Here is a 25,000-nt window from a genome sequence, read left to right as displayed (position 1 = left end):
TGCATCGAGGAGTAAACCTCTACATACGTGCGCCCGCTCTACCAACTGAGCTAACCTGGCCACAGAATTTTGGGAGATTTTAAACCTTTTACTCCCCTGCATCCAACATGAGTTAAACTCATATCATTTACATTCTATCATATAACTTTCTTTCTTTATTTTCTACCTTTCTGCTGCCCTTCACTCTTTCCTGTTCCATTTTCTTCCTTCTGTCCTTCTGCTTCTTTGCTTCCTCCCTCCTTCCTTTCTTACATTAGTCCCTTCTTTCCTTGTTTCCTTCCTTCCTCCCTTCCTTCCTTCCTTTTGTGTGTAGTTTCTGTACTTATTTTCTTCCTGCTGTCCTTACTTTTCTTTCATCTTCTTCCCTTTCTTCCTTCTACATATCCCCTAAGATAGACTACTTGTTTTTTACATAACTTTTACTGAGTTTGACTTCTTCCTCTGTGCTGCAGAACAGCAGTGTTAGCCGAGCGTTAGTACAGAAGCAGCGTAGTGTGAACAGGTGTGTGTGTGTGTGTGTGTGTGTGTGTGTGTGTGTGTGTGTGTGTGTGTGTGTGTGTGTTGTTGTGGAGTCTACCTGTAGGGGGCGGCGCTGCCCCAGGACAGGTAGTCGTTTGGGCGCGGTGCAGGGCGCGGTACGATTGGCTGCTCCACCGCCGTCACGTCTCCGGAGTAAGATTTGAGGAGCGAGGCGTTTTTGCTGGCCAGCATGGCGCGCTCATTCCTGCGAAACTTAGCTCTCCGGTTCTGGAACCAAACCTGCAATCAAAGACAAGACCACGGGATGAAAGATCAGAAATTTAAAGTCTCTTTTTCTTATTTTGCCTGACGGTTTTGAACCCCTGTGGACTCTCTACAGAAGCCCTCAAAGTTCCAAAGATACCAAACATTTCGGTTGAACTTGGATCTCAAATTATGCACGAGACATCTAGAAGATTTCCATTTGTGTGGAGCGGTGCCGCAGAAGAGTTTTCATTGGCTGAATCAGCAACGAACATTTTAGGTTCAGTGCCAAAGCAGGAAGAAGTGTGCGATAACGATATTATTTGCCATAAATAAACAGATATTAACGTGTACCCTTGACTCAGGCTACATTTACATTGATACATTTTTGCTTAAAAAAGAATATCTCTTAACACCAGAGCAGTGTGAATGCGAGTTGTCAATGTAGCCAAAGACATTGGCTACGTTTCCCCCTCTCATTCCCCCTGCTCTGGCGTTTCCCCCTCTCATTCCCCCTGCTCTGGCCTTTCCCCCTCTCATTCCCTCGGCTCTGGTGTTTCCCCCTCTCATTCCCCCTGCTCTGGTGTTTCCCCCTCTCATTCCCTCGGCTCTGGTGTTTCCCCCTCTCATTCCCCCTGTTCAGGCGTTTCCCCCTCTCATTCCCCCTGCTCTGGCGTTTCCCCCTCTCATTCCCCTTGCTCTGGCGTTTCCCCCTCTCATTCCCCCTGCTCTGGCCTTTCCCCCTCTCATTCCCCCTGCTCTGGCCTTTCCCCCTCTCATTCCCCCTGCTCTGGTGTTTCCCCCTCTCATTCCCCCTGCTCTGGCGTTTCCCTCACTGGCATGAGTGCAGATTCTGACCAATCAGATGATGCCTAGCGGCGAAGGCATGGCACGTATCAGACAGAATGAAATTCCATACATTGTTACCAGAGGGGACAAAAGTGAAAGCAAAAAGTCTTTAAACACAACCACACACATAACTGTTTGAAAAAAAATTTCAAAAAAAAAATTTCAAAGGGGCTTGTTTGGTGCATATTTATCCATGTAGCTCTCAGTCTCGGCCCCCTAGCAGATGGTCTGACCCCATACGCGGAGTTTGCTGGGGAGGCAGGAGGAGCACTGCCCCCCTGGTGGCTCAAACGGGTAATTGCATTGTTTAAAAAATGAGTGGAATAATTACGTCTGGCATGACTAGATATTTTATAAATATCTTAAATAACACAAAACAACTAAATGGTGATAGGTAATACATCAGATTTCATATACTGCTTTAGTAAAAAAAATATTACCTGGCTGACGATGGGAGCAGCAGGACGCAACAAACAAAAGTTACTGTTGCACTAGTCTGGACATCTTGCTGTGCCAACCTTGCAATAAAGGTTTCCTAAATGCCATGTATATAAATGTGATGTCAGCTTACTAATTGATTGCGGGTTTTGTGTAGATTTGGACTTTTATACGTTTATTCCACTTTGTTTAAACGGTGAAGTGGAGAGGCCTCGTTCACCTGTTTGGAGCTGGCTGGTGAATGTGACGCTCGTCTCGGCCTTGCTGGATACACCGTGACTCTGTTTGTGGATCTACTGATCGCTGTGGATTACTTTTTTTCCGTGTCATTGGATTACGGCAAAATACGGATCTTTTTTCTCAACGTGTCTTAACGTTTTATGGTGTGACTGCGCTTGGTTTCTGCGTTTGGAGAGGCATCTCAACAGACTGTAGGTCCAACACTGATTGTTCACTGTTACATTTTTGTTGAATTTAAGCATCTGTCTATTGCGTTCCAAAACAGCCGTGCCGCGATTGGATTTCATAAGGGCGAATTGTTAAATTGTTACAATGTAATTTAAAATCTGCTTTAAAAACAAACATATGTGTTTTGGAATATAATGTTCAGCTTCAGCAGCTTTACCTATATGTGCTAAAATATACAATGACTGAGGAAGCCTAGTGACGAGTCCATAGCAACCAGTGTTGAATTGTTATTTCCCATTGTCCTTTGCTGAATGGTCTCAATGTTTTATTGTTTTATTTCATGTGAATACTAGTTTACTAGAGGAGTAACTTAGTATTTGAAATAATGCAGTAATGCATGAAGTGTGCATTTAGTTTCCATGCTTATTGTGTTTCCACAACAATGTTAGTGAGTAAATCTACTGAAATGGCCCCCACACCATAACAGAGGAGAGTGATGTGTAAGATGAGAATGCAGAGGTTAACTCATGTACATCATGGCTGTAAAAATCAAATGGCATCTGAACTTCTTTGCTAAGTGCCAACTTGCACGCAAGGGGGGGGGGTCATGCCTCTTTTTCAAATCATTTTGGAGGGTCATAGGAAAATTATTACTGACGAGGGGAGGGTCAAGTCTATTTAGGTTAGAGGCCACAAAACTCCTCCGGTGGCCCCATAATTAAATAACGAACAGTCCCTAAGTGAAGTCAAATAAAGTCAAGTATAAAATTCCCCCGGATGTCCCTCTTTTCGGCCGGATGTCCGTCCTCTTCCTCTTTCTTTGTGTTGGCGTTCTAACCTCCGGTGGATTTCTGAGAACTATGTTAACAGCTCCTCAGATCTCTGCAGGGTAAATCCAGACAGCTAGCTAGACTATCTGTCCAATCTGAGTTTTCTGTTGCACGACTAAAACTACTTTTGAACGTACACATGTTCCACCAAAACAAGTTCCTTCCTGAGACTATTTTGCAGAGACACGGTATCTCCGCCCGGCGCTTAGCACCGCCCACGACGATTCTGATTGGTTTAAAGAAATGCCAATAAACCAGAGCACGTTTTTTTCTCCCATTCAGGAAAGCTGTGTGGACTAGCCAGACCCTCCTCCGCAGTGCTGTGGATTTAAGGTCTGGCAATGCGAGACTACATATAATATAACATCTTCACCTAAAAAACTAATCAAACTAACCAGAAGTTTTTTAAAGAACTTTCTAGATGATTCTCTGAACTCTTGTCTCAGGTACAAACTTTAATTTCAGTCACATGCATATCTACCCTCTACCACACACACACTTCCTTCATCTCCTTCTCAGAGATTACTTCTGAACATACTACCCCCACCCTTGCCCTTTACTAAACACACGATGATGTGACTTGACTCGGGGGGTGCTAATGTTGTTCCTCGCTGTGAAATCAAATCCATTATTGGATGCCGTGGGCGCTCGCAGGGGCTCGCTGTCCGCTGACGCACAGCCTCAGGAATGAGCACAAAGTCTCTTTTATCAAAGCCTTTCTGCATCGCTCTCTGCTACACATTATTCACAGATGTGCTGCTTTTCCCTCCCTCCAGCAGCACCGTTTCCTCTTTCCTTCTCACTCTTCCCACGAAGCAAATGCGCTCACTGTTGTGTTCAGAAAACCAGGCAAAGAAAAATAGACAAAAAAGCATTGTACTTGCACATCCATCTGCAGTGAATGCATTGGATAGACTATTATTTCTGTAGTCATATGAGCCTATTTGTTTCTCTGACTTTCAGTTTTTCAGTTTTAGTTTAAGTGACTGGGTAAAATGTCTTTGTCAGTGTCCTTTCTTTAGCGGTTAGATTAAAGAAAATCTGATTACATGAATGGATATACTCTATTATTTCTTGAGCCATACATGTATAACAAGTGTACAAGGCCTGTCTGCTTTTAAAAGGATAGTTGCATGAACTTATTTTGAGCTGCTTGTACATTTCAGAGTGTATCCAGTGCAAGCAAGGGAGTCATTTTCACTGGGGGCCACGGGGGACCGCATGTCCTCCTCCCTGATCAAAACCACTGTTTGTTTCTCTGACTTTCACACTTTTCCAGTTGCAGTTTGAGTGACTCGGAAAAATCTCTGTCGTTGTCCTTTCTTTAGCGGTTGGATTAAAGAAAATCGGATTACCTAAATGCAGATACACAAGCTCACAGCTTCTTAACCCTCGGCGGTGTACCTGGTTTGCCTGCATCATAAAGTTTAAATTATAAACCATTTCCATGTTACACCTTTTTATTCCAGCTTATTATCACTAGTTAACATATAATCAGAATGCATGGTCCATAAACCTCATTTATATGAAATTATACCTACATTTTGAGTTTAAAAAAAGCTGAAATTATGAATTACTTTGACTATTTTGACACTTTGAGGCTTTTTTGTTGCTCTTTTTTGGCAGTTTTAACTCTTTTGATGCTTCTTTTTGGACAATTTTGATGCTGTTTTTGCACTTTGTTGGACAGTTTTAACGCTTTCAGTGCACGTACTTACCTTCTGTCCTCTGGTTTGCCTGTTTGTAAAGCAAAAAGTATAAATTATCACCTAATTCTCTGCTACATTTAGGCTTCTGGCCAACTTCATTCAGTTTTTTTTGGAGCATTTTTTGGTTAAAAGAAACCCAAATTACTGATACAGATACTTTGAAAATGGGTCAAATTTGACCCGAGGACAACAGGAGGGTTAAGCAACATCAAGTCATTTTGGACCTTTCTTTTGATGTTCTGCTTACATAACTCGGGGCTGTAGCACCCAAAATTGTAATAATTTCCTAAAAACCTGATCGTAAATGTAATAAAACCTGTCCTGACGGATATGGTCTTTACATTTTTACCGATAATGTCAAACCTTTCAGGTGGGTCGTTGTGTTTTTAAACCTGATGATGTTATCATTTTGACAGGTAATGTAATAATGCAAAGAAAGCCTGCTTTTTGTTCTCTGAAATGTAAAGTGTCCGTGTCGTGTTAGTTGACTGAAAACACGAGCCTGTGACACAGGTTTCATTTCTTAGAAATGTAACTCAGAAATGTACAACAGATGGTAAGCGGTATGTTGTTACCGGGCAAAGACGCGTCAAAGTGAAGTCCCTGAGCTCGCCCACAGCCGTGCTGATTGGCCGCTGAGCAACGGATCGTCCGTTACACCAGAGTGGATCTTAGATCAGAAAAGACTTTACACTAAACAGTTGATTAAATCTCAATGAAATGTTCTTTCATGTCAATAGTGATTCTTCCTGGATATATGTTATTACAATTCAGTCATAGTTAGGTGCTACAGGGTGAGAAAAACACACTCACTTAGGCATGTTTTGGAAAAGAATAGATTTATATTTATATTTGTGAGGGACATTATGTTTTTTTTAAATCATATTTTTACAGTTTTTCAGGCATTTTTGTCTTGATTTGAAAGTGACAGTGGAGACACACACACAGAGTGTACATGAAGAAACTACTCAGCAAACAGTTTTAACCCTGTTGTCCTCCCGGCTAAAGAATTGTTGGCACTTTTTTTTTCCAGCTTCCGGCACTTTTTGTTGAAGTTTTTTTAGTGTTAGTGTTTAGTGTTTTTAATGGGTTTTTTTTCAACGTTTTTGACGCTTTTTTTTGGATATTTTTGTTGCTTTTTTGTGGCTTTGTTTATCTGATCGTCACTTTGTCACATTTTTGTCACTTTTTACGTTTGACCTTTTTCCCCCTACTACCAACTTATACCACGAGTTTTACACTTATTCTTGGAATTCAGGGTCAATAACCCTAATTTTTGAGTTTAAAAAGCAGAAATATGCAATAAAATTGAATAAAAACACCCAAAATTCAATGAAAGTAGTGAACTGATCTTTCATTTTACTTGAGAAGAGCGTTTTATAGAACCATCCATGTTCATTTTAGGCAATTTGATTGAAAGAAACCCAAATTTCTGATATAGACACTTTTTGAAAATGGGTCAAGTATGACTCGAAGACAACAGGAGGGTTATGTATTTATGTGACTGTTTGCTTTAATTGTCAGCTTTAAACCATCTAGTTTGCTGCCTCGGTTGGCTGTATCGTTGGTCTTTATTCGTGTACTGTACGTGGCTGCTGCTCCGTGGTCGCTTTAGCGTTTTTGTGCATCTGTGACTGCCTGTTTGTCTGCTTCAGATGTTAGTTTGTACTTCTATTTTATAGTGTTGTACCATGCATGTCATTCCTAAAAGCCTGACCAAGGACAAGGACTGCAAGGTAGCCTACGTCTAGAAGTCCTACATACATTGCATCTGTTTCACTTTAGATGTAACGACGCCTATATGTATTGTTCTTGACAAATAAAAATGATTAAAGGTCCAATGTGTGGGAATTTCTCCCATCTAGCGTTGAGATCATATATCGCAATCAACTCTCTCGCACCACGCAGTTCAAAGTACGTATTACAGCTACGGTAGCCTTCACGCTTCAAAAAGCCGGTCTCTTGCTCTTTTCAATCTCCTTTTTCTTTTTCTGGGCGAAGAAGAAGAAGACTCCTGTTCCTGAAATTTGGATTTTGAATACGTGTGGTCCTCCATGTTTCCTTCTTCAAACTTGCCGGGGCCGGGAAACTACGATACCCATTAGCAGCATTAGCAGCACCTGTGAGTTTATCATGTGACAGTGAAAACGTGAAAGGTGGAGCAGTATGTCCTGTATGTCCCTTACCGGCTAACATATTTCAAGATGGAGCATGAATATGGAGCGTCTACCCCAGTTCATGTGAACGCAAATGTAAAATTTCAAGCCCAAAGGAATACTTGGAATTAATGGTGGTGGTAAATATTCATGAAAAAGGACAAGTTTGTGAATGGGCAACACAGATTTTGATAATGAACAACTAAACACATTACACACCTTTAAATAAAATGAAAACTCGCTAACTAATCGGAGTCTTCTTTGCGTTCGCCTGTTTCAGCATCAGAGGCTTTATATTCAGGCTTTCGTTCCTTGAGCACCGAGTTGGCTGGTTAGACAAACTCCTCCACTTATTTCATTCTTCAACTGTATTTCATTTATGTTTTGTGGTAAAATATGTAATAATATCTCAGTCTCGGTTCTTTATCAGTGGAACTAAAGGTTATTATCAGTTACACTAAAGCGTTTATAATTCATATAGAAACTAAAGCAGCTTTTCTAATTTGTTTGATAGACTCAAGTCACATTTGTGCGCATCAAACACTATATTTCCTGCATTCTGGTGATTTTTTACGCCCCAATTTATGTTGGAAATGTCACGGTACTTCCTGCTTCAAACAAGGGCGGTAACTTTGGGTTCAACATTGGGGGGGTTGAGATCTGCAACTACCTAGGGAGGTCCCGGGACATCTCTGCATGGATTGAGAAAAGGAACAAAAACATTGAAAGAAATGTTTTTGTTTCAAAAACTCAGGATTAAAACACCAGAAGGGAGAGAAAAACGTCAAAACAATTGTCAAAAAAAAAGGCTACAAAATATCAGAAAAGGTGCGAAAAAATTTGGAAAAAGTCCTAAAACCTTCCAAAAAAAAACAACTAAAAAAAGGTGAAAAAATTGTCCGAAAAAAGCAAGAAAAACATTTAAAACGCGACAAAAACGTCCAAAAAGGCAAGAAAAAAATAAAAAAGCCCAGAATGGAATATTCCCCCCTGTAAATTACGTCTATGGCTGAAACGGTGCAGAGTGGATTCATCTTCTTTCCATTGGATGTGAGATTGCAACCGATGCTGGTGAGTTTGCAGACTGCTCCTTTACCGGAGGCATTGTTGCGTCGTTGGGAGTCTAGCAGGTCTAGCAGTTTGTGGGAATAAAAGTATTGGAGGGTATTCTAAATACTAACGAGGATGTGTCCCCTGCAGCCCCCCAAATCTACACCTATGTGTGTGTGTGTGTGTGTGTATATGTGTGTGTGTGTGTGTGTGTGTGTGTGTGTGTGTGTGTGTGTGTGTGTGTGTGTGTGTGTGTGAGTGTGTGTATATATGTTCAACATTGGGGGGGGGGGGTTGAGATCTCCAACTATCTAGGGAGGTCCCGGGACATGTATGCATGTATTTTTTTTTTTTTTTTTGCAGGAATAAAAAAATTTAAAAAATTGCACAAAACTTTGAAAACGGCAACCAAAATGTTGAAAAAAAGCAGCAAAAACATTGAAAAGGAACAAAAAACTTCAGAAAAATCCCAGTTTTGATTACTGAGGGGGTTGTAATCTACACCTATTCCCACTACTACAATTTCCCAAAGACGAATATCAGTAAAAACTTCTAGTTGCATTAAGAATATAACTAGGTTCTTCACTTGATGACATTCGGGTGAGTGATGTCACTCATTATGCCGATGACTGCGTCATATTAGCTCCTGTTCTGCTGCCGCCGTCATGTGTTGCACATTTGGCGTTTATCACTGATCTGTAAACCGCTGAGGAAATTAGACATCATTACATCCACTTTGGTGATCACATCCAGCCCCTTTGGGGAGTTTACAAAAGTGCTCACAGACTCCCCTCTATCAAAGATCATGTGAGCGTGTTTGTGAGGCGCTGACACGTTCCCATCACCTCCTTATACAAAACATAAACATGTTAACAGCAGGGTTTTCCCCACCATTATGAGGTTTAGGTGCAGCAACTGAGCCAAATGAATGGAACTGAAAGACTTCTCTCAGATCTAATGACTGCACTTGGACTTCTTTAGCTTTAAGTTTTGTCTTTAAGCTTTTTGAGGATTATTTATGTATTATCTGCTCTAGCTTTTCCAACATTTCAGACACAGATATGGTGATAATAACGACCCCAGAGAGCCAAAACAACCCCAAAGGAAACAGAAAGGACCAAAAGGAGACACAAATTGCATTTTGTTTTAATAAAAAACTTCACATTTTTGTTCCTTTTCAATGTCTTTGCCACTTTTTAAAAAAAGTTTTTGTTTTTTTCTGAGTTTTTGTCGCCTTTTTTGAGTTTTCTTTGGACAATTTTTTCAACATTTTTGTCGCCGTTTTAAAGGGTCTTTTTGACAATTTTTTTGACGTTTTTGTCTTCCTTTTTGAAGTTTTTTTTTGGACAATTTTTTCGAAGTCTGTGACGCTTTTTTCAAAATATTTGTCGCTTTTTCTGACATTTGTCGCCTTTGGACGCTTGAGTCTCTTTTTTCGAGTTTTTTTCCGACAATTTTTTCAATGTTTTTATCGATTAAAAAAAAAAAAAATACATGCACACATGTCCCGGGACCACCCTAGATAGTTGGAGATCTCAACCGCCCTCCTAATGTTGAACCCAAAGTTACGCCCTTGGTAGTGGGTAGTGTCATGGGTTCTTCATACACACACACACACACACACACACACACACACACAGGCTGGTTAATATGTCCTGATAAGTAGGAGCCATTACATAGGATTGAATGTATAAGTGTAAGAGCTAACAGATGATGGAGAAGACGTGTCCTGTTTTGGGACTACATGTGCCCCAGTTTCTAAGAAAACTTCTCTCCAATAACCGGCTGGTTCTGCTGCTCTGTTGATCAAACAAACAAACAAACAAACTCAGCTGTTCATAACTCTCCGTCAATGGGTCATTGCGGTCATCCAATGAACTTAATTTAGAAGTCCCAAAGTCGAGGTACAAACCGTGGGGCTGATCACGCTTTTACGGTTGCTGCCCCCGAGACTTTGGAACAGCTTTCCCACCTGACATTCACACTATTACAGACGCAGCTCTTTTTAAATCTAACCCTCAAAACTTATTTCTTTAGAATGGCTTTGAATACATAGCAGCGCTGTGACATCTTCCCCTTTCTTCCTCCTGCTCTTATGTTACCTTTTCTGATCTTACTGTGCGTTATGTTTTTATTCTTGGTCCTAGATGTTAAGCACTTTACATACCTGCGGGTTGCTGTAAAGCAGGGGTGTCAAACTCATTTTAGTTAACGGGCCACATCTGCCTTATTTGATATCAAGTGGGCCAGACCAGTAAACTACTCCAGAAAGATCAGAAACTTTATCTGCCACAGAGTTTCTGTCAGCGTTCTACGGCCGTTGTAGGAAAAAATAATAATGTTACGGACCTTGGAGAGAGGGGTAATATTCAGAGAAAAAACTCTGAATTTCTAAGATTAAAGTTGTAAATTTATGGAAAAAGAACTTGGATATTGTCTGTGATCAAAGTGGTAGATTTGGAATTGGAATTAATTACTTCTCTGCAATTTTAACAATTTGCAAAGTCATCCAGTGGGCCTGATTGGACCCTTTGGCGGGCCCGTTCTGGCCCAAGGGCCATATGTCTGACACCCCTGCTGTAAAAGGTTAAATAAATAAACGTCGATTGATTGATTGCTGAATCATTTAATAAATCCTGCTGTGAGTTCTGAGGACCCACAGGGTGCCAAAGCTTTAAGAATATTTTTGTTTTTGCCTTTAATTGATAGGACAGCTGTAGACAGGAATGGGGGAGAGAGAGAGAGGGGGAATCACTTGCAGTAAAGGGCTGTGGTTTGGAATCAAACCCGGGCCGCTGCGGTAAGGACATGGGGCGCACGTTCAACCAGGTGAGCTAGCAGGGCGCCCGGACAAGAATGATTTTTGATGTACCAAATAAAGCAGTTTCTGTGTCCCTGTGTCTATAAATATCCGGTTATTTCGTTGTCCCTAAAGTGGTTTAATGCCCACAGGTCTCTTCCTACTTCATGACTCGGCTTTCTTTCAAATCTGATGAGTTTTTTAGCTTTTTTTTCTGTGATCAAAGGTTAAAGCTGTCTGATAAATCACTGCTGCTGGAGGAAAAACCTTCAGAGGATCGAGGAATAAAGGATTTGTTTTGTAAAAGCAGCTACACACCGGGCCGATTATCGGCCGTCGGACAGTCTGGCGAGGTCGGTGACTCGAGTCTGTTCGGTGTGTTCCGTGCCATCGTCCATTGGAGGAGCTGTCGGCCTTCATTTTGGCCGACCTGACATGCTCAGTCGGAGACAGGGCAGTCAGGACTCAACCGGAAATGGCAAGCGGGATGAGCGTGACTAAGCCTCTCAAAATCTGACGAAAATCTTTTAAACTGACCTTTGTCGATCTGAAATGAAGACAGATTCAGCAACTGCACGGCCGATTTCTCGTTTAAATGGGTTTTCAGAAACCCATGTGACGCGTTCGTCCAATCAGCTGCCGGTTTTCATTTTTTGGGAGACAATACAGATTAGTGCCGCCTGCTGTTATGGAGACGTATTACGTCTCGTCGCTGTGGTTTGTTCCGAGGCACTTTTTTGACCAACTCGGGGAGACTGATCAGTCCAACTGGCTTTTCTGCCAACGGTCGGCCGTCTGGTTGGTCTGTAACTGCCTTAAGAAGGGAGGACGTGTCAAAATAAAAGTCCCTGAATGTGTTTTTTTGTTTTGCTTACCTGGACTCTGGCCTCGGTGAGGTTGACGCGGCGGGCCAGGTCCTCTCTGACGAAGGCGTCGGGGTAGTGTGTCCTCTCAAACACTCGCTCCAGAGCCTGGAGCTGGCTGCTGTTGAAGGTGGTCCTGTTCCTGCGCTGCTTCCTCTTCTTTTTCTCCTCCGTGTTCATCTGTTCATCTACAAGGGGAGGAGGAAGGAGAACTTTTAGAACATCTGCAGGGCTTTTAGTTTGTAGCTACAGAGAAGGTAGGCCTATAGTCTATATCGGCAACAAAGTTTCTTATCGCTCTGGTGCCACCGGAAATTCTGCCGGATGTCCCTCTTTTCGTCCAGATGTCCGTCCCCTTCCTCTTTCTTTGTGTTGGCGTTCTAACCTCCGGTGGATTTCTGAGGACTATGGTTAACTGCTCCTCAGATCTCTGCAGGGTAAATCCAGACAGCTAGCTAGACTATCTGGCCAATCTGAGTTTTCTGTTGCACGACTAAAACTACTTTTAAACGTACACATGTTCCACCAAAACAAGTTCCTTCCCGAGGCTGTTTTCCAGCGGCAGCATGGCTTTTCCCGGTGCTTCGCGCCGCCCAAGACGATTGTGATTTGTTTAAAGAAATGCCAATAAACCAGAGCATGTTTTCCTCCCATCCCAGAATGCTGTGTGGGCTAGCTAGACCCTCTTCCGCAGCGCTGTGGGGGAAGGTCTGGCGATGTGAGACTAGTAGGCCTACCGTAAAACAATGCATTCTGATTGAAGGTTTCGTACAATATCGTACGCAAATGTATGCACACCAATTCATATGATATCTTTTGAAAAAAGGTGACTGACGCCCGTTCACAGAGCTCAGTGCTGTCGGGTCATTTCAGTGGTCGTTGCTAGTTGAGTTTAGCTGGCAAAAAGTGATTGCAAGCGGCAAAAAAAAGTGCTCATATTATTTTGGCTTTTTCCCTTTCCTTTATTGAGTCATATATCTTTTTTGTGCACGTTATAGGTTTACAAAGTGAAAAAGTCCAAAGTCCACCCCAAAGGGACTTACCATCTCCAACAGAAAACACTGTTCACTGTGCACGGCCTCATACTCTGCTTCTGACTGGCTAGTAGTCCTTACCTAGCTACTGACCATGTGCGACTCCCAACAAAGATGTTACAGCAGTGAGAGGTCTCACTCTGTAGCTAAAACAGAGAGCTCAACACACAGGGTGAAAAGAGGAGCTGCAGCAATGTGCAGTACAACAAAAATATGGTGTTTTTTGAAAATTAAACCACGTAAACCTATTCTGATACAACCTCTAAATACCATTATGAACCTGAAGATGAGCATAATATGAGCACTTTAAGTTTAGACACCAAAACCCACTAACTTCAGGAAAAAGATCGTGGTTTGGATTTTAACATTCCTGATGAACAAACACGCGTTTCCTGGGTGAGAGTCTTTTGTTTTCCCCAGGAAGGGGAAGTCCCCTCCCCGGCTTGAAAGCGCTGCGTTCAAGACCACAATCAGAAATGACAATAATAACGGAGCTTTAAAAGATGCATTGAAGTTCATCCCAGTAAGAAAGGATCATAATGAAGAGTTTTTAATGTCTTGTGGTATATTGTTAGTACGGTTTTCACAGTTTCAAAATCTGCAGAGGGGGAGAGTAACAACACAGTCACTCTTTGTTGTATGTTACATTCCAAAGATATTCTGTATTGTAATATTTAAACAACCCAATAGGATACTGGTCACTTTGAATGAGCATTAAAATACTGCTTACACATTTATATATATATATATATAACTCTTCATACGTTGATGGCAGTTCTTCAAAACAAGCCAAACATAACGTTGATTTGAACCTGTCTGTCTGATGCAACCTAACCCTCCTGTTGTCCTCGGGGTCAAATTGGACCCGTTATCAAAATGTCTATATTTAAAAAAAAATATGGATTTCTTTTCCAACCAAATTACCGAGAAAATAATAAGGATGGTTCCAGGTTCGCAAGTACAGTTAATGATCACTACTTTCATTGAATTTTGAGTTGTTTTATTCAATTGTATAGCATTTGAAAAAAAAGAATTAAACGGTTTCTAAACAGTATTCTGACTCAACTTTTGACATACACGAGTCTGTGATTAGCCATCACCATACATTCCTCAAATATTGTCAAAATAATTCATAATTTCAGCTTTTTTGACTCAAAAATTAGATATAATTTAAAAATCCAACAAGGTTTATTGACCATGAATTCTGAAAAATAAGTGTAACACTAGTGGTAATAAGTTGGTGCGCTCTCCAGCTGACCTCCGGCCATTGCAGAGCGCTTGGACTTGTGACAGGTACGAGATCTGAACTCTGAACGCGGTTTCCATCTCTGAGAATCTGATGATAGCACAGCAGCTGGAAGTAAAGAGAGCAGAAGAGTACACAATCCTCTGTGTGTTTGGATGCAGATTACTACCGATTCAAAGTGGCAGCCGTCGCTGTGGCGTAGCACGTAAACGACAACGTCCCTATTTTCAACCTGACCTTCGACCTTAGTTGCATCTATCGCTCTCTCTCTCTCTCTCTCTCTCTCTCTCTCCAAACATGCCCAAAAAATAGTCCTAAGAAAAGAAAATACACAAAATGACAGTAAAAATGTCAAAGAAATGTCCTGCCAAGATGCCTTATCCAATATCCACTGGATGTTTTTGAAATTTCTCCACCTAGAAAAAATAAAGTACACCGTTAAAAGCTCGGCTGACAAGTTCTCTCTCTCTTATGGCAACCATTTTTATCTTATGTGGACTAACATAGAAATCTCTCCCACAGTGAAAAGTGAGTTTTGAACATCTGTCTTATTTCCTTTAATAATATTTCTGTATTTACCCTCGTTTGTCTTGTTTAATTTTATGAGGATTACTTTCATTCTCAGTGCCCTTTGATAATAATAAAGTACAAGAAATATACCCTGCCTCATCGCTGTGTTCAGCCAAAAGATAAAAATAAAAGACATATGTGCGGTGCTCATTACAAGAATTCCACAGAAACTTTTTCTTCTGGAAACAATGTCCCATCTACTCTGAGACAGTGTGCTCTGTGGATTATCCTCAGTGAAGTTTTGTGCAACTAAATCTTATTCATCTTCATCGCAGAGGCCAAAATGTCTGAGACAGTTATCTCAAAACACAGACAAACTGGAAGACACTCGGAGAGCACAGACCTCCGCCAAGGCCGTGCCCTATATCTCACAACGTAGCAGCGAAAGTGAAAAATAATTTGGGGGTTCTCCCTCGGCCCGTGCTACACCCTTCCACCAAGTCTCACGAAAATCAGGGAAGTAGTTTTTCCGTATTCCGTAAACCTGCTGACAGCCAGATAAACCCAACCGAAAACATTGCCTCGTTGGCGGACATAATAAAAGCAAAATTGAATATATTAACAAATGAACGCACACACAGAGTTGTAGTAATCACTGGAAGTAAACTTGAAAGTAAGAAACAAGTGGCTCCATATTTCTCTATTTTATTTAGATCTATCTAAACAAATGATCTAACTAAAACAGAGAAATGCACACGGAGCCACAGCGTGCACAACTTTTTTCTTACTTTCAATAAAAGCAAAACTACCAACAAGAAGAAATAACACTTAATTTGAGTGAACTGATTCTTTAAAGATCCTTTGAAACAATTCCTGGATCGGCACCAAATACACACCACTTGTTCCTCGACCCTGCAGCCAAATGATCTGACAAAAAGACACACGTACAAGCACACAAACAAGATAAATATAGAATTGCACCTTCCAGAGGCATCGTGTGTCTAAATGTTCAGACTAAATGCTCCTGCAGGGTGGAACCAACAAGACCGCAAAAACACTTTCACATCCAGAAAAAGGCTGTGATCATACACACACACACACACACACACACACATACTGACAAACACACACACACACACACACACACACACACACATACTGACAAACACACACACACACACACGCACACACACACACACACACACACACACACACACACACACACACACACACACACACACACACACACACACACACACACTGACACACACACACACACACACACACACACACACACACACACACACACACACACACACATACTGACAAACACACACACACACACACACACACTGACACACATACACTTTTTTTCACAGAGAAAAAGACTGTGATCATACACAGACACACACAGACACACACACACACACACACACACACACATACTGACAAACACACACACACACACACACACTGACACACATACACTTTTTTTCACAGAGAAAAAGACTGTGATCATACACACACACACACACACACACACACTGTCTTTTTTCACAGAGAAAAACACGGTGATCACACACACACACACACACACACACACACACACGCACACACACACACACACACACACACACACACACACACACAGGTGTGTCTCATTGTTGTCCAATGAGAGAGCAACTTCCCCTGCAGTCTCAGCCAATCAGCTGAGAGTGAACTATGTCAACTCTTCTTATCTCCAGATTTACAGGAAAGATCGAGCCCTTAAAATAAAGCATTATCTACTCATGACCGCAGTTCAACATATTTAGTTTTTCACTAGGAGAAAAAAGTAAAAGCTAGAGAAAAATCTGAAAAGAATTTACATAATTTTTGCGTGAAACAAAACACATTTTGTTTCTTTATTAATTGAATCACAGAAGTCATTGCAGTGGTTTTCTATCAGCTCTAGAAGTGATGTTGAGATGGTTTTAACCCTCGTGTTGTCATCCTATTGGCCGGCAACTTGTTGTCCTCCAGGGTCAAAATTGAAAAAATAACATTTTTTGGCACTTTTTTCTGCTTTTTAAAAAATATTCATGGTCAATAAACCTAATTGAAATGACATTATACCTCATTTTTTAGTTTAGAAAAAGCAGAAATTATGAATAATTTTGATCAGAGGATGTTGTTTTAAAACCATTTCATTTTTTTCTCTCAAAATGCTATAAAATTGAATAAAACTCCCAAAATTCAATGGCAGTAATGATTAACTTTACCTGCGCAGAACATTGTATGGAACCCAACGTACACGCACGCATCCATGTTATTTTTGGGGGCGATTTGGTTGAAGAAACTCATTATACTGATGTCATTTTTCTTTTTTCAAATTTGACCCGAGGAAAACACAAGTGTTAAAAGAGCGAGCGTCCCGTCTCTCAGCTCCCTCAGATCCCCTGCAGCCTGAGCATCTGAGGGACTCAAAGCTCTGCGTACACAACGGCACACGGTGGCTCAGTGGTTACTGCGGCCTCACAGCTGCTAGAGTTCAATCCCCAGGCCGGGCTGGGCCGGATCTTTTCTGTGTGGGGTTTCTTTTATTTATTTGTTTATTTAAAAGGGACAATGCACATCAATTGACATTTTTAGTTTACACTCAAAATGTAAATGTGCCAAAATAAAGTTAATTTTCATCTGTCGTCCCTTGGCAGGTCAACACATCATCATATTACATTAATAAAAAAGAATGCAAGAAAGAGAAGAGAGAGAGAGACAAAATAAATATATAAAAACGAAGTACAATACAAAGAAGGGCAGTACCTAGGATGAGGTAAACCAACTATTGATGACTGCAGTTTTGATAGTTTTGAATCCATCTCTTGAGTGTGGTTTTAAATGATAGATAGCTGGTTCTTTCTCTGAGTTCAATAGGAAGGCAGTTCCAGTAATTTGAGGCCCGTACTGAGAAGACTGTTTGGCCAAACTTACTACTGAACGTCTATACTGTACAACACAGTCTCCCCTGGTGGCTGCCCTAGTTGCCCTAGTTGCCCTAGTTGCCCCTGCTGTTCTTCTGTTGTATAAATTCACCCAGTGGTGGAGGTGCAAGCCCATGTACTATTTTATTTTTAAGATTATTTTTTGGGCATTTTTAGGCCTTTATTGACAGGACAGCTGAAGAAATGAAAGGGGAGAGAGAGAGGGGGGAATGACACGCAGCAAAGGGCCGCAGGCCGGAGCCACACCCGGGCCCGCTGCGTCGAGGAGTAAACCTCTATATATGGGCGCCTGCTCTACCAACTGAGCTATCCGGGCGCCCCTGATGTAATATTTAGAAAATGAGGCAGGCATCTAGATAATGTAAAAAACTGTCTAAAGGAAATAAGTTGTATTTAGAAGTGATATGGCAGTGGTGATAGCTGATAGGTTTTTGATCTAGTGGTTTTAAAGTTTGCAGGGTTTGGGGTTTGCAAGTTCTCTGCGTGTTTCCGCCGCTTTCCCTGCCACCGTAGAGACGAGAAGAAGTGGTGCCGTTGCCCTTGACGTATAGGCTCTGACATCACAGCTGGAGCTGGACGATGGCTGCACACGGCTCCTAGGTAGTTAGGACGGGTGAAATGCAGAGGATGCATTCCTCCGAAATGTACTTGGAAAATATATAATATACAGTGGTGACTGGTCATTAAGTGGCAGGTCAACATTAAGAACTGCAAACAAATGATGTCATTCATTCTTAAATATTAACTACAATGTATTATCTTCTATGAATATAACATCTTCGTAAATTGCATGTCAATCGTGTATCAAGATATATAATATCACTCCTCCTAAATGTAGTTATTAAATATATAATATATAATATGTTGATAGCCTGGATTTTATAAAAGCAGGTGCCTCGTCATTGGTTGGCTGAAGTCTTAGCCCTCCCGTTTTTCAAAGTTTCTACACAAAAAAATATGGGTTTCTTTTAACTAAAATTGCCCAAAAAAAATACAACACGGTTGGTTCAATACAACATTCTTCGCAATATCATTGAATTCCGGATGTTATATTATATTTTACAGCATTTGAAAAAACAAAAAAACTGTTTAAATGGTTTAAAAACCATTCCCTGACTAAACTCTGACAAAAGTCTTCATCGGATTTGAACTTAATTGTCAAAATATTCCATAATGTCTGCTTTTTAACTAAAAAATGAGGTATAACAATCATATAAATGAGGTTTATTGACCATGAATTTTGAAAAAAATAATTGTAAAACGTGTGGTAATAACTTGGTTTAAGGGGTGTGTATACTGGGGGGAAAGAGTAGAAAAAGTTGAATAAAACAAGAAAAAAAATATTAAAGGAATATTAAAAAACCCCATTAACATTGTGTTCTTTATTTTTTTTATTATATTGACTTTTAATCATTTAAATATTTCAGCGTTGGGTGGGTCCTCAGGGTTTATTTTGTCCCACCTACTATGTCATTGGATATTTCTATTTTTATTTTGTTTTGTATGCACAAATACAGGAACACGGAAGGGATTTATGTTTGACATTTTATAGTTTATTTTTAGTCAATGAAAGTTCTATTTTAGTATTTTTCTTGTTTTCATCGTGGGCTGTATGAACACACATTTGATTTATTCAGCTGAGTGTGTTTGGGGAGAGGGCTGTCTTTAAGAAAATCAATTAATATGTATTCAGACTTAACTAAAGATTAAAAATACAATCAGGAAAAATAAACAGCATTTGGTGAAGCAGATTCTTTTTCTCTCCTAATCCTGTTTATCCTTTTATGACCTTTGGGGTTTATCTTGCCTGCCCCTCTGCGGGGGTCCTGACCCCCCCCCCCCCCAGGGTGGAACAACAACAGATTAAAACAATTAAAACAAAACAAGAATATTGAATGACTGCATTAAGTTTTGGCTGTAAAATCTAAATCTGCAAAGAAAAACTTGTCAGATAAGTTCAAGTTTCAAAAGGTGCATTTTGGTTTGTATTTTGGGATTCTAACGCGGCCTTCTGAACATGTCCCTGCCATACCTTTTCACGTAAACATGTACCTGCAGTATCTGCTTTATGCAGAAAACTGCGTAAAAAATATGAGAAGAAAGCCCGCCTCTGTGTGCTAAACTCAGCTCTACTTAATTTTCTTGCTTTATGCAGAACATTGCCGAAGAAAGAACAATATTTCCCTCTTCATAGCAGAAATGACCAGAGTAGAGAGCAGACCTGAACCCCACCTCTGTGTGTTAAACAGAGCTCTACTTTACATATATATATATATATGTATAGGCCTAATTTACAGGGGGGATGGAGGATTACAACCCCACCACCCAATAATCAAAACTGGCCAGTGCAACCCAACCCAAAAAAACTATAAATAATTTCCTTTACTTAAATAAAGACATTTGCATCATAAAGTGATGCAGAAAAGGCACAAGTTGTTGCAGAAGAATTCACCAGAATGCAGAACATGAAGTGGTTGATATGCTCCAAATTTCTATTTTGCCCCCCCCCCACTGTTGAACCCAGAGATAGCCCTCACCCCACCTCTGTGTGTTAACACTGAGCTCTACTTCACATAAAGATGAGATGTTTGAAATAAATGACAGATTGTATATTTGTGGTTTTTGAGGAAACATTTTGCAGCTGAGATGAAATACAAATCTCTCCTCTGCCTTCCATCTTGTTTCCTCCGTTTGATGTGTGTGTGTGTGTGTGTGTGTGTGTGTGTGTGTGTGTGTGTGTGTGTGTGCGTGTGTGCGTGACTCCTGATTCTTGACTAAAGTGCGGCTGTAAAGGCTGAAGGCAGCCGCACATGGCGCTGACCAGAGACCGCGCATAACCCCCCCATCCCCCCCGACCAATCAACCAACCAAAAAAAAGCAGCAGTTTTACAGGCTCGATGTTCGAATAATAATCCTGACGCACTTCATCAGTCCAGCGCCCGTTTTGGTGACGCAACAAACGGAGAAAAGTGCGACAGACAAACAAAAACAAAATGACGTGTGTCTGCTGGGAGAGGGGACTGTGTCACTGACATGAAAATACATATTAAAATGTCATAAAGTCAGTTCTGGTAAGGGCGCAACTTTGGGTTCAACAGATCTTCGTTTCCTGCATTCTGGTGATTATTTTCTGCACCAGCTTGTGCCTTTTCTGCGTCAATTTATGATGCAAATGTCTTTATTTATGTAAAGGAAATTATTATTAGATATTTAGGGGGTTGCACTGGCCACTGGTAGTAACTAAATTAGGCCTATGAGTTATGGTCTTCCTCTCTTCCTCTCAGTCCCTGAGTCATGCCTCCATTAAATCACACTGAGCCATGTTCCGCAATCTAACATTTTAAATCGAATCTATAAACCGATCTCTGTTCACTTTTACTTCAGTTTGAGGCTGCTCGGCTTCTGCTGAATCCTCTCATTTTAATTCCCTACGCTGTTTTTTAATATCGCTATTACTGATTTGATTCACGCTCTCCTAGAACTTCCTGTTTGGATGCATCTTGTTTGTCTGCGTCTTCTTTCTGCCTCCTTGTGTTGTTTTAAATGTGCTTCATACATAAAGACGACTTTATTGGACTTATTAAATATGAATAGCCTAAATTGTACCTATACGTAAATGACGTAAATAAAGGGCACGATGTTGTGCAGAAAAACGGTGACATGACAACATAAAAAAAAAATGTTGAATAGATCTTAATGCAATATTTGACTTGAGCTGTTTAAAATCTCGCTTTCTTTGCACGTGTGAAAACGTGGCGCGGCAGGTTTGGCATGCAGGATTAGTTAGTAAAATATAGCTACAAAAAAACAAACATTTTTGTCAATGTAACCCTTGTGTCTCTGTCTATGTGGTTCATACTGAATATCCATATTTATTCTGTTTTTCTTATAATATATTCTGTTAATACACCGCATATATCTATATTATTATTCCTGCTACATATATGTACATGTTGTTCATACATTGTTCATATTACATAGCCATAGTTATTCTGCTCTTATAAGGTAACTGCTAATACACTGCACATATTTATATTTAATTAATATTACTCTAAACCACCTTCTGTAAACCAACTGTATACTACTGTCTACACTGCACTAGATTTCCTTTCCTGTCTATACCTGTCTATACTTTTTATATCACGTTGCACTTTTCTGCTCTTTTTGCACGTCTGATTGAACGCAAACTGCATTTCGTTGTCTTTGTACGTCTACTCTGCACAGTGACAATAAAGTTGAATCTAATTTATCATCTGTTGTCTTCCCGTCGAGCATGCACCTTCGTGTCCTCTCAGGTTCAAACTGACCCGCGGTCTGTGTTGCCAGTTGAGGTTATAAAGTTTATACAAACGATCACCCAATTCTCTGTTAACATCGTCTCAGCCAACTTCATTCCAAACTATTACTACACTCTTTTTTGTAAACCCATGGTCAATACACCTAATTTATATGAAATTATACATCATTTTAGTTTTTTTTTTAAAAGAAGCAAATTGTGAATTATTTTGACTATGAGATGAGAGGAACGTACAGTATGTTGATGGATTATCACAGACATGTCCAAGTTTAGTCAGGGCACGGTTTGGAAATCAGTTCACTTATTTAATAAACGCAGTGAACTGATCCTTCAGTTTACATGCAGAGAGCGTTGTGTGGAACCATCCGTGCTATTTTTGGGCTATATTTCTGATATAGAAACTTTGAAAACGGGTCAAATTCGACCCGAGGAAAACAGGAACATTGTTTTATTTTATAAAAAATAAGGAGCTTAGAATGAGATGTACACTTAGTTCCTGGCTGGCAGCTCCGAGTGTGAGCTTTTTTTCAAGTGGACACAAATATAAAATCCAAATATCCCAAATAGGGAACTCTGTGTGTGCCGCGTGCAGAGCGGCGGTCTGGTCTCAGAAAGCGTGTAATTAAACGTGCAGGGTGACATTTACAGCAGCCAATCAAAGCCATTCCCTCATCACCATCATCACCATCATCATCCTGCAGCTGTGAGTGGCCAGCATCGTGCACGTGCGATTATTAGACTGATGTCATTAGCAGCGATCAGTCAAAGTTATTTAGTCCTCCTGTTGCTGATCCCTAACATAATGGGAAACAGAAATACGCTCAAATGTTTGCAATTTTATTTTGAAATGTTGTTTCAGTCGTGCAGTATTTTCCATGATGTAGCCTCGTATTGATGGCGATTTGTGAAATCAATTTAAAATGCATAAAGGTATTCAGAGCAACTGTTGCGTCCACGTTTCTCTCAGTAAATCACAACAAGTGAATGTTAAATACACGATTATAGGCTCATGTTTTGCATTTCACTTTGAAATGTTTTATTTTTGTAGTATTTCCAAGCTGTATAGCCTAAATGGCGATTTGTGAAAAGAATTATAGGCTAAAAGAAATGCCCAAAGCCATTCAGAGCATCTGTTGCTTTCACGTTTCTGTCAGAAAAGCAGAAAAACTAAATGTCCATTACACGACTAGAGGCTCCATTCATTATTCTTGAATCGTGCGTAAATCTCGTTCCTCAACTTGACAAAATAAAACATCCCAAATATGTTTCTGATCAAACCACAAACACGGCTGATTCACTTTAAAAGTCATATCTGTTGCTTTCACATCTCTGTCAGTAAATCACAAAAACTAAATGTTAATCACGCGAGTAAAGGCTCCAAAACGTGTCATTATTATTTCTGAACTTTGCGTAAATCGGACTCTTTCCTCAACATTATACGCAACAAAGGCACCAAATGTTTCTACTCATCAAAACATGACTAATTCATTTTAAAGTCAGTTTAAGATACGATTCATCTGAGATGCTGTTATTTGATTCCTTAATTGTGTGCGCGAGGACACGCGCGGTAATTATGACAAATGATTAGGCTCCGACGTTCTGAACGTGTTTGACAGGCCGAAAATAACCGTGAATTAACGACGTGACCCGGCCACTTCCTCCCGCATATTTCTCACACGATTTTTAGCCTTTTAAAAAACTAACAATAACACCCATTAAAGCCTGTAACGTTTCTGTCAGCCGCGGCAGAGGAGAGGAGGAGGGGTTTATTTACCCTCTCAACGGTGCGTTTGGAGAGCGCGAGCGACGAGTTTATCTGAGTTTTAGGCACGTAACGGCACATTTTAATACAATAAAGTTGAAAATATTAGCTCTGTGGTTTTCAGTCTGGGGCGTCAGCGGCAGCTCAGCGAAGAGTATCCGCTTCTCAGCGCACCAAACGCGGCTTGGATCGGCCTCATTTTTGCGCAAACACACATGGAGGAATGATGAGCGAAAAATATATATAATTATATATACATAATACAGATGTTTATCATGAAACTAGCATATTTGTGACGCATTAATGATATGTGACTCTTAGTATTTCAAAAAGAAATGCTTTTTTTACTCGATTTTATTCTGTTAAATAAAAAGATGAAAACGTGCTCGGTCAGAAAAATGTGGCCTCGTTTAGGTCATGAGAGAGAGATTTATTGCCCCCGAGTTCACTGACCATGTCCACCAACATCACCATACCTCACTGACATCAAAGTGTTAATGGTAAATTAATGGCCGAGTGGAGGGGGAGGCCGTCAGGGATGATGCATTGCCAAAACTCACTAAAGGATTCCTTCCATGCGCGCGGCTGCTGCTTTCTGCACAGCTCCATTCATGCGCTCCGCACGCGGACACACGCCAGAAACATAATGAAAACAAATGACTTTAGTCGTCAGCTGCTCATTAGAACTACATTCCTGTGACATTTTGCGGGGTTTTCCACAGATTGAGACTAAAAACTCCTTGTCTTCACATTCTGCACTAAAACACACCAGAGAGGAGTTTTAATATTTAGTTCACAAGATGTAAAAGTTGTGGAAGTTTTGACCTCTTCTGCTCCGTTCCAGTTCCTTTTTTTTTTTTTTTTAATTTATTTATTATTATTATTATTATTATTTTTTTTAAACTTACTCTCCTGCTGGGTCGTGTCGCTCCCGCTGGTCAGCCCCGGGGACTCCAGCATACTCCTCCCCGCCTCCCCGATGCTCTCGTCCGCCTGGGTGCCGACCATTTCCCCGGCCTCTTCCAGATCCAACAGGTGGCTGACCGAGAAGTTCTTTTTGGCTTGCAGGTTGTCCAGGTTAGACGTGATCGGGCTCTCCAGGCGGTTTGATATCGATGCTTGCCTGTCCATTACATGTGCATAGCTAGAAGTCATGACGCAAGTGGGGGAACGGCGGAAAGAAACGGTGCGGTAATAAGAAGAAGAAAGAGATGAATCACAAGCGAGCCAACAAGATCCGCGCCTCCAAAAACCAGCCACAGAGAGAGAGAGGGAAAGAGAAAGAGAGAGAGACAGACTCCGGTTCTTCCGAGCAGAACGCGGGTCTGTTCACATCCAGATTAG

At 40.7% G+C, this 25,000-nt stretch overlaps 1 protein-coding gene across 14 annotated transcripts in view; it reads right to left on the bottom strand.

Moving 5' to 3' along the window:
* The window catches only part of prrx1b (paired related homeobox 1b), a 34,489-nt gene that overhangs the window by 9,169 nt on the left and 320 nt on the right, over positions 1-25,000 (bottom strand). For all 14 annotated transcript variants that reach the window (XM_036007611.1, XM_036007613.1, XM_036007606.1 and 11 more), the window contains exons 1-3: positions 24,565-25,000; positions 11,839-12,014; positions 578-759 (exon numbers count right to left, since the gene is read on the bottom strand). The exon at positions 24,565-25,000 is cut by the window's right edge. In XM_036007611.1, the coding sequence (XP_035863504.1) occupies positions 578-759; positions 11,839-12,014; positions 24,565-24,811 (605 nt within the window). In that variant the 5' untranslated portion in view covers positions 24,812-25,000. The remainder of the gene's footprint in view (positions 1-577; positions 760-11,838; positions 12,015-24,564) is intronic.

Source organism: Sander lucioperca, chromosome 11 (assembly GCF_008315115.2).
Source record: "Sander lucioperca isolate FBNREF2018 chromosome 11, SLUC_FBN_1.2, whole genome shotgun sequence".
NCBI classification, from domain to species: domain Eukaryota; kingdom Metazoa; phylum Chordata; class Actinopteri; order Perciformes; family Percidae; genus Sander; species Sander lucioperca.
This window is presented reverse-complemented; position numbering and strand designations above follow the sequence as displayed.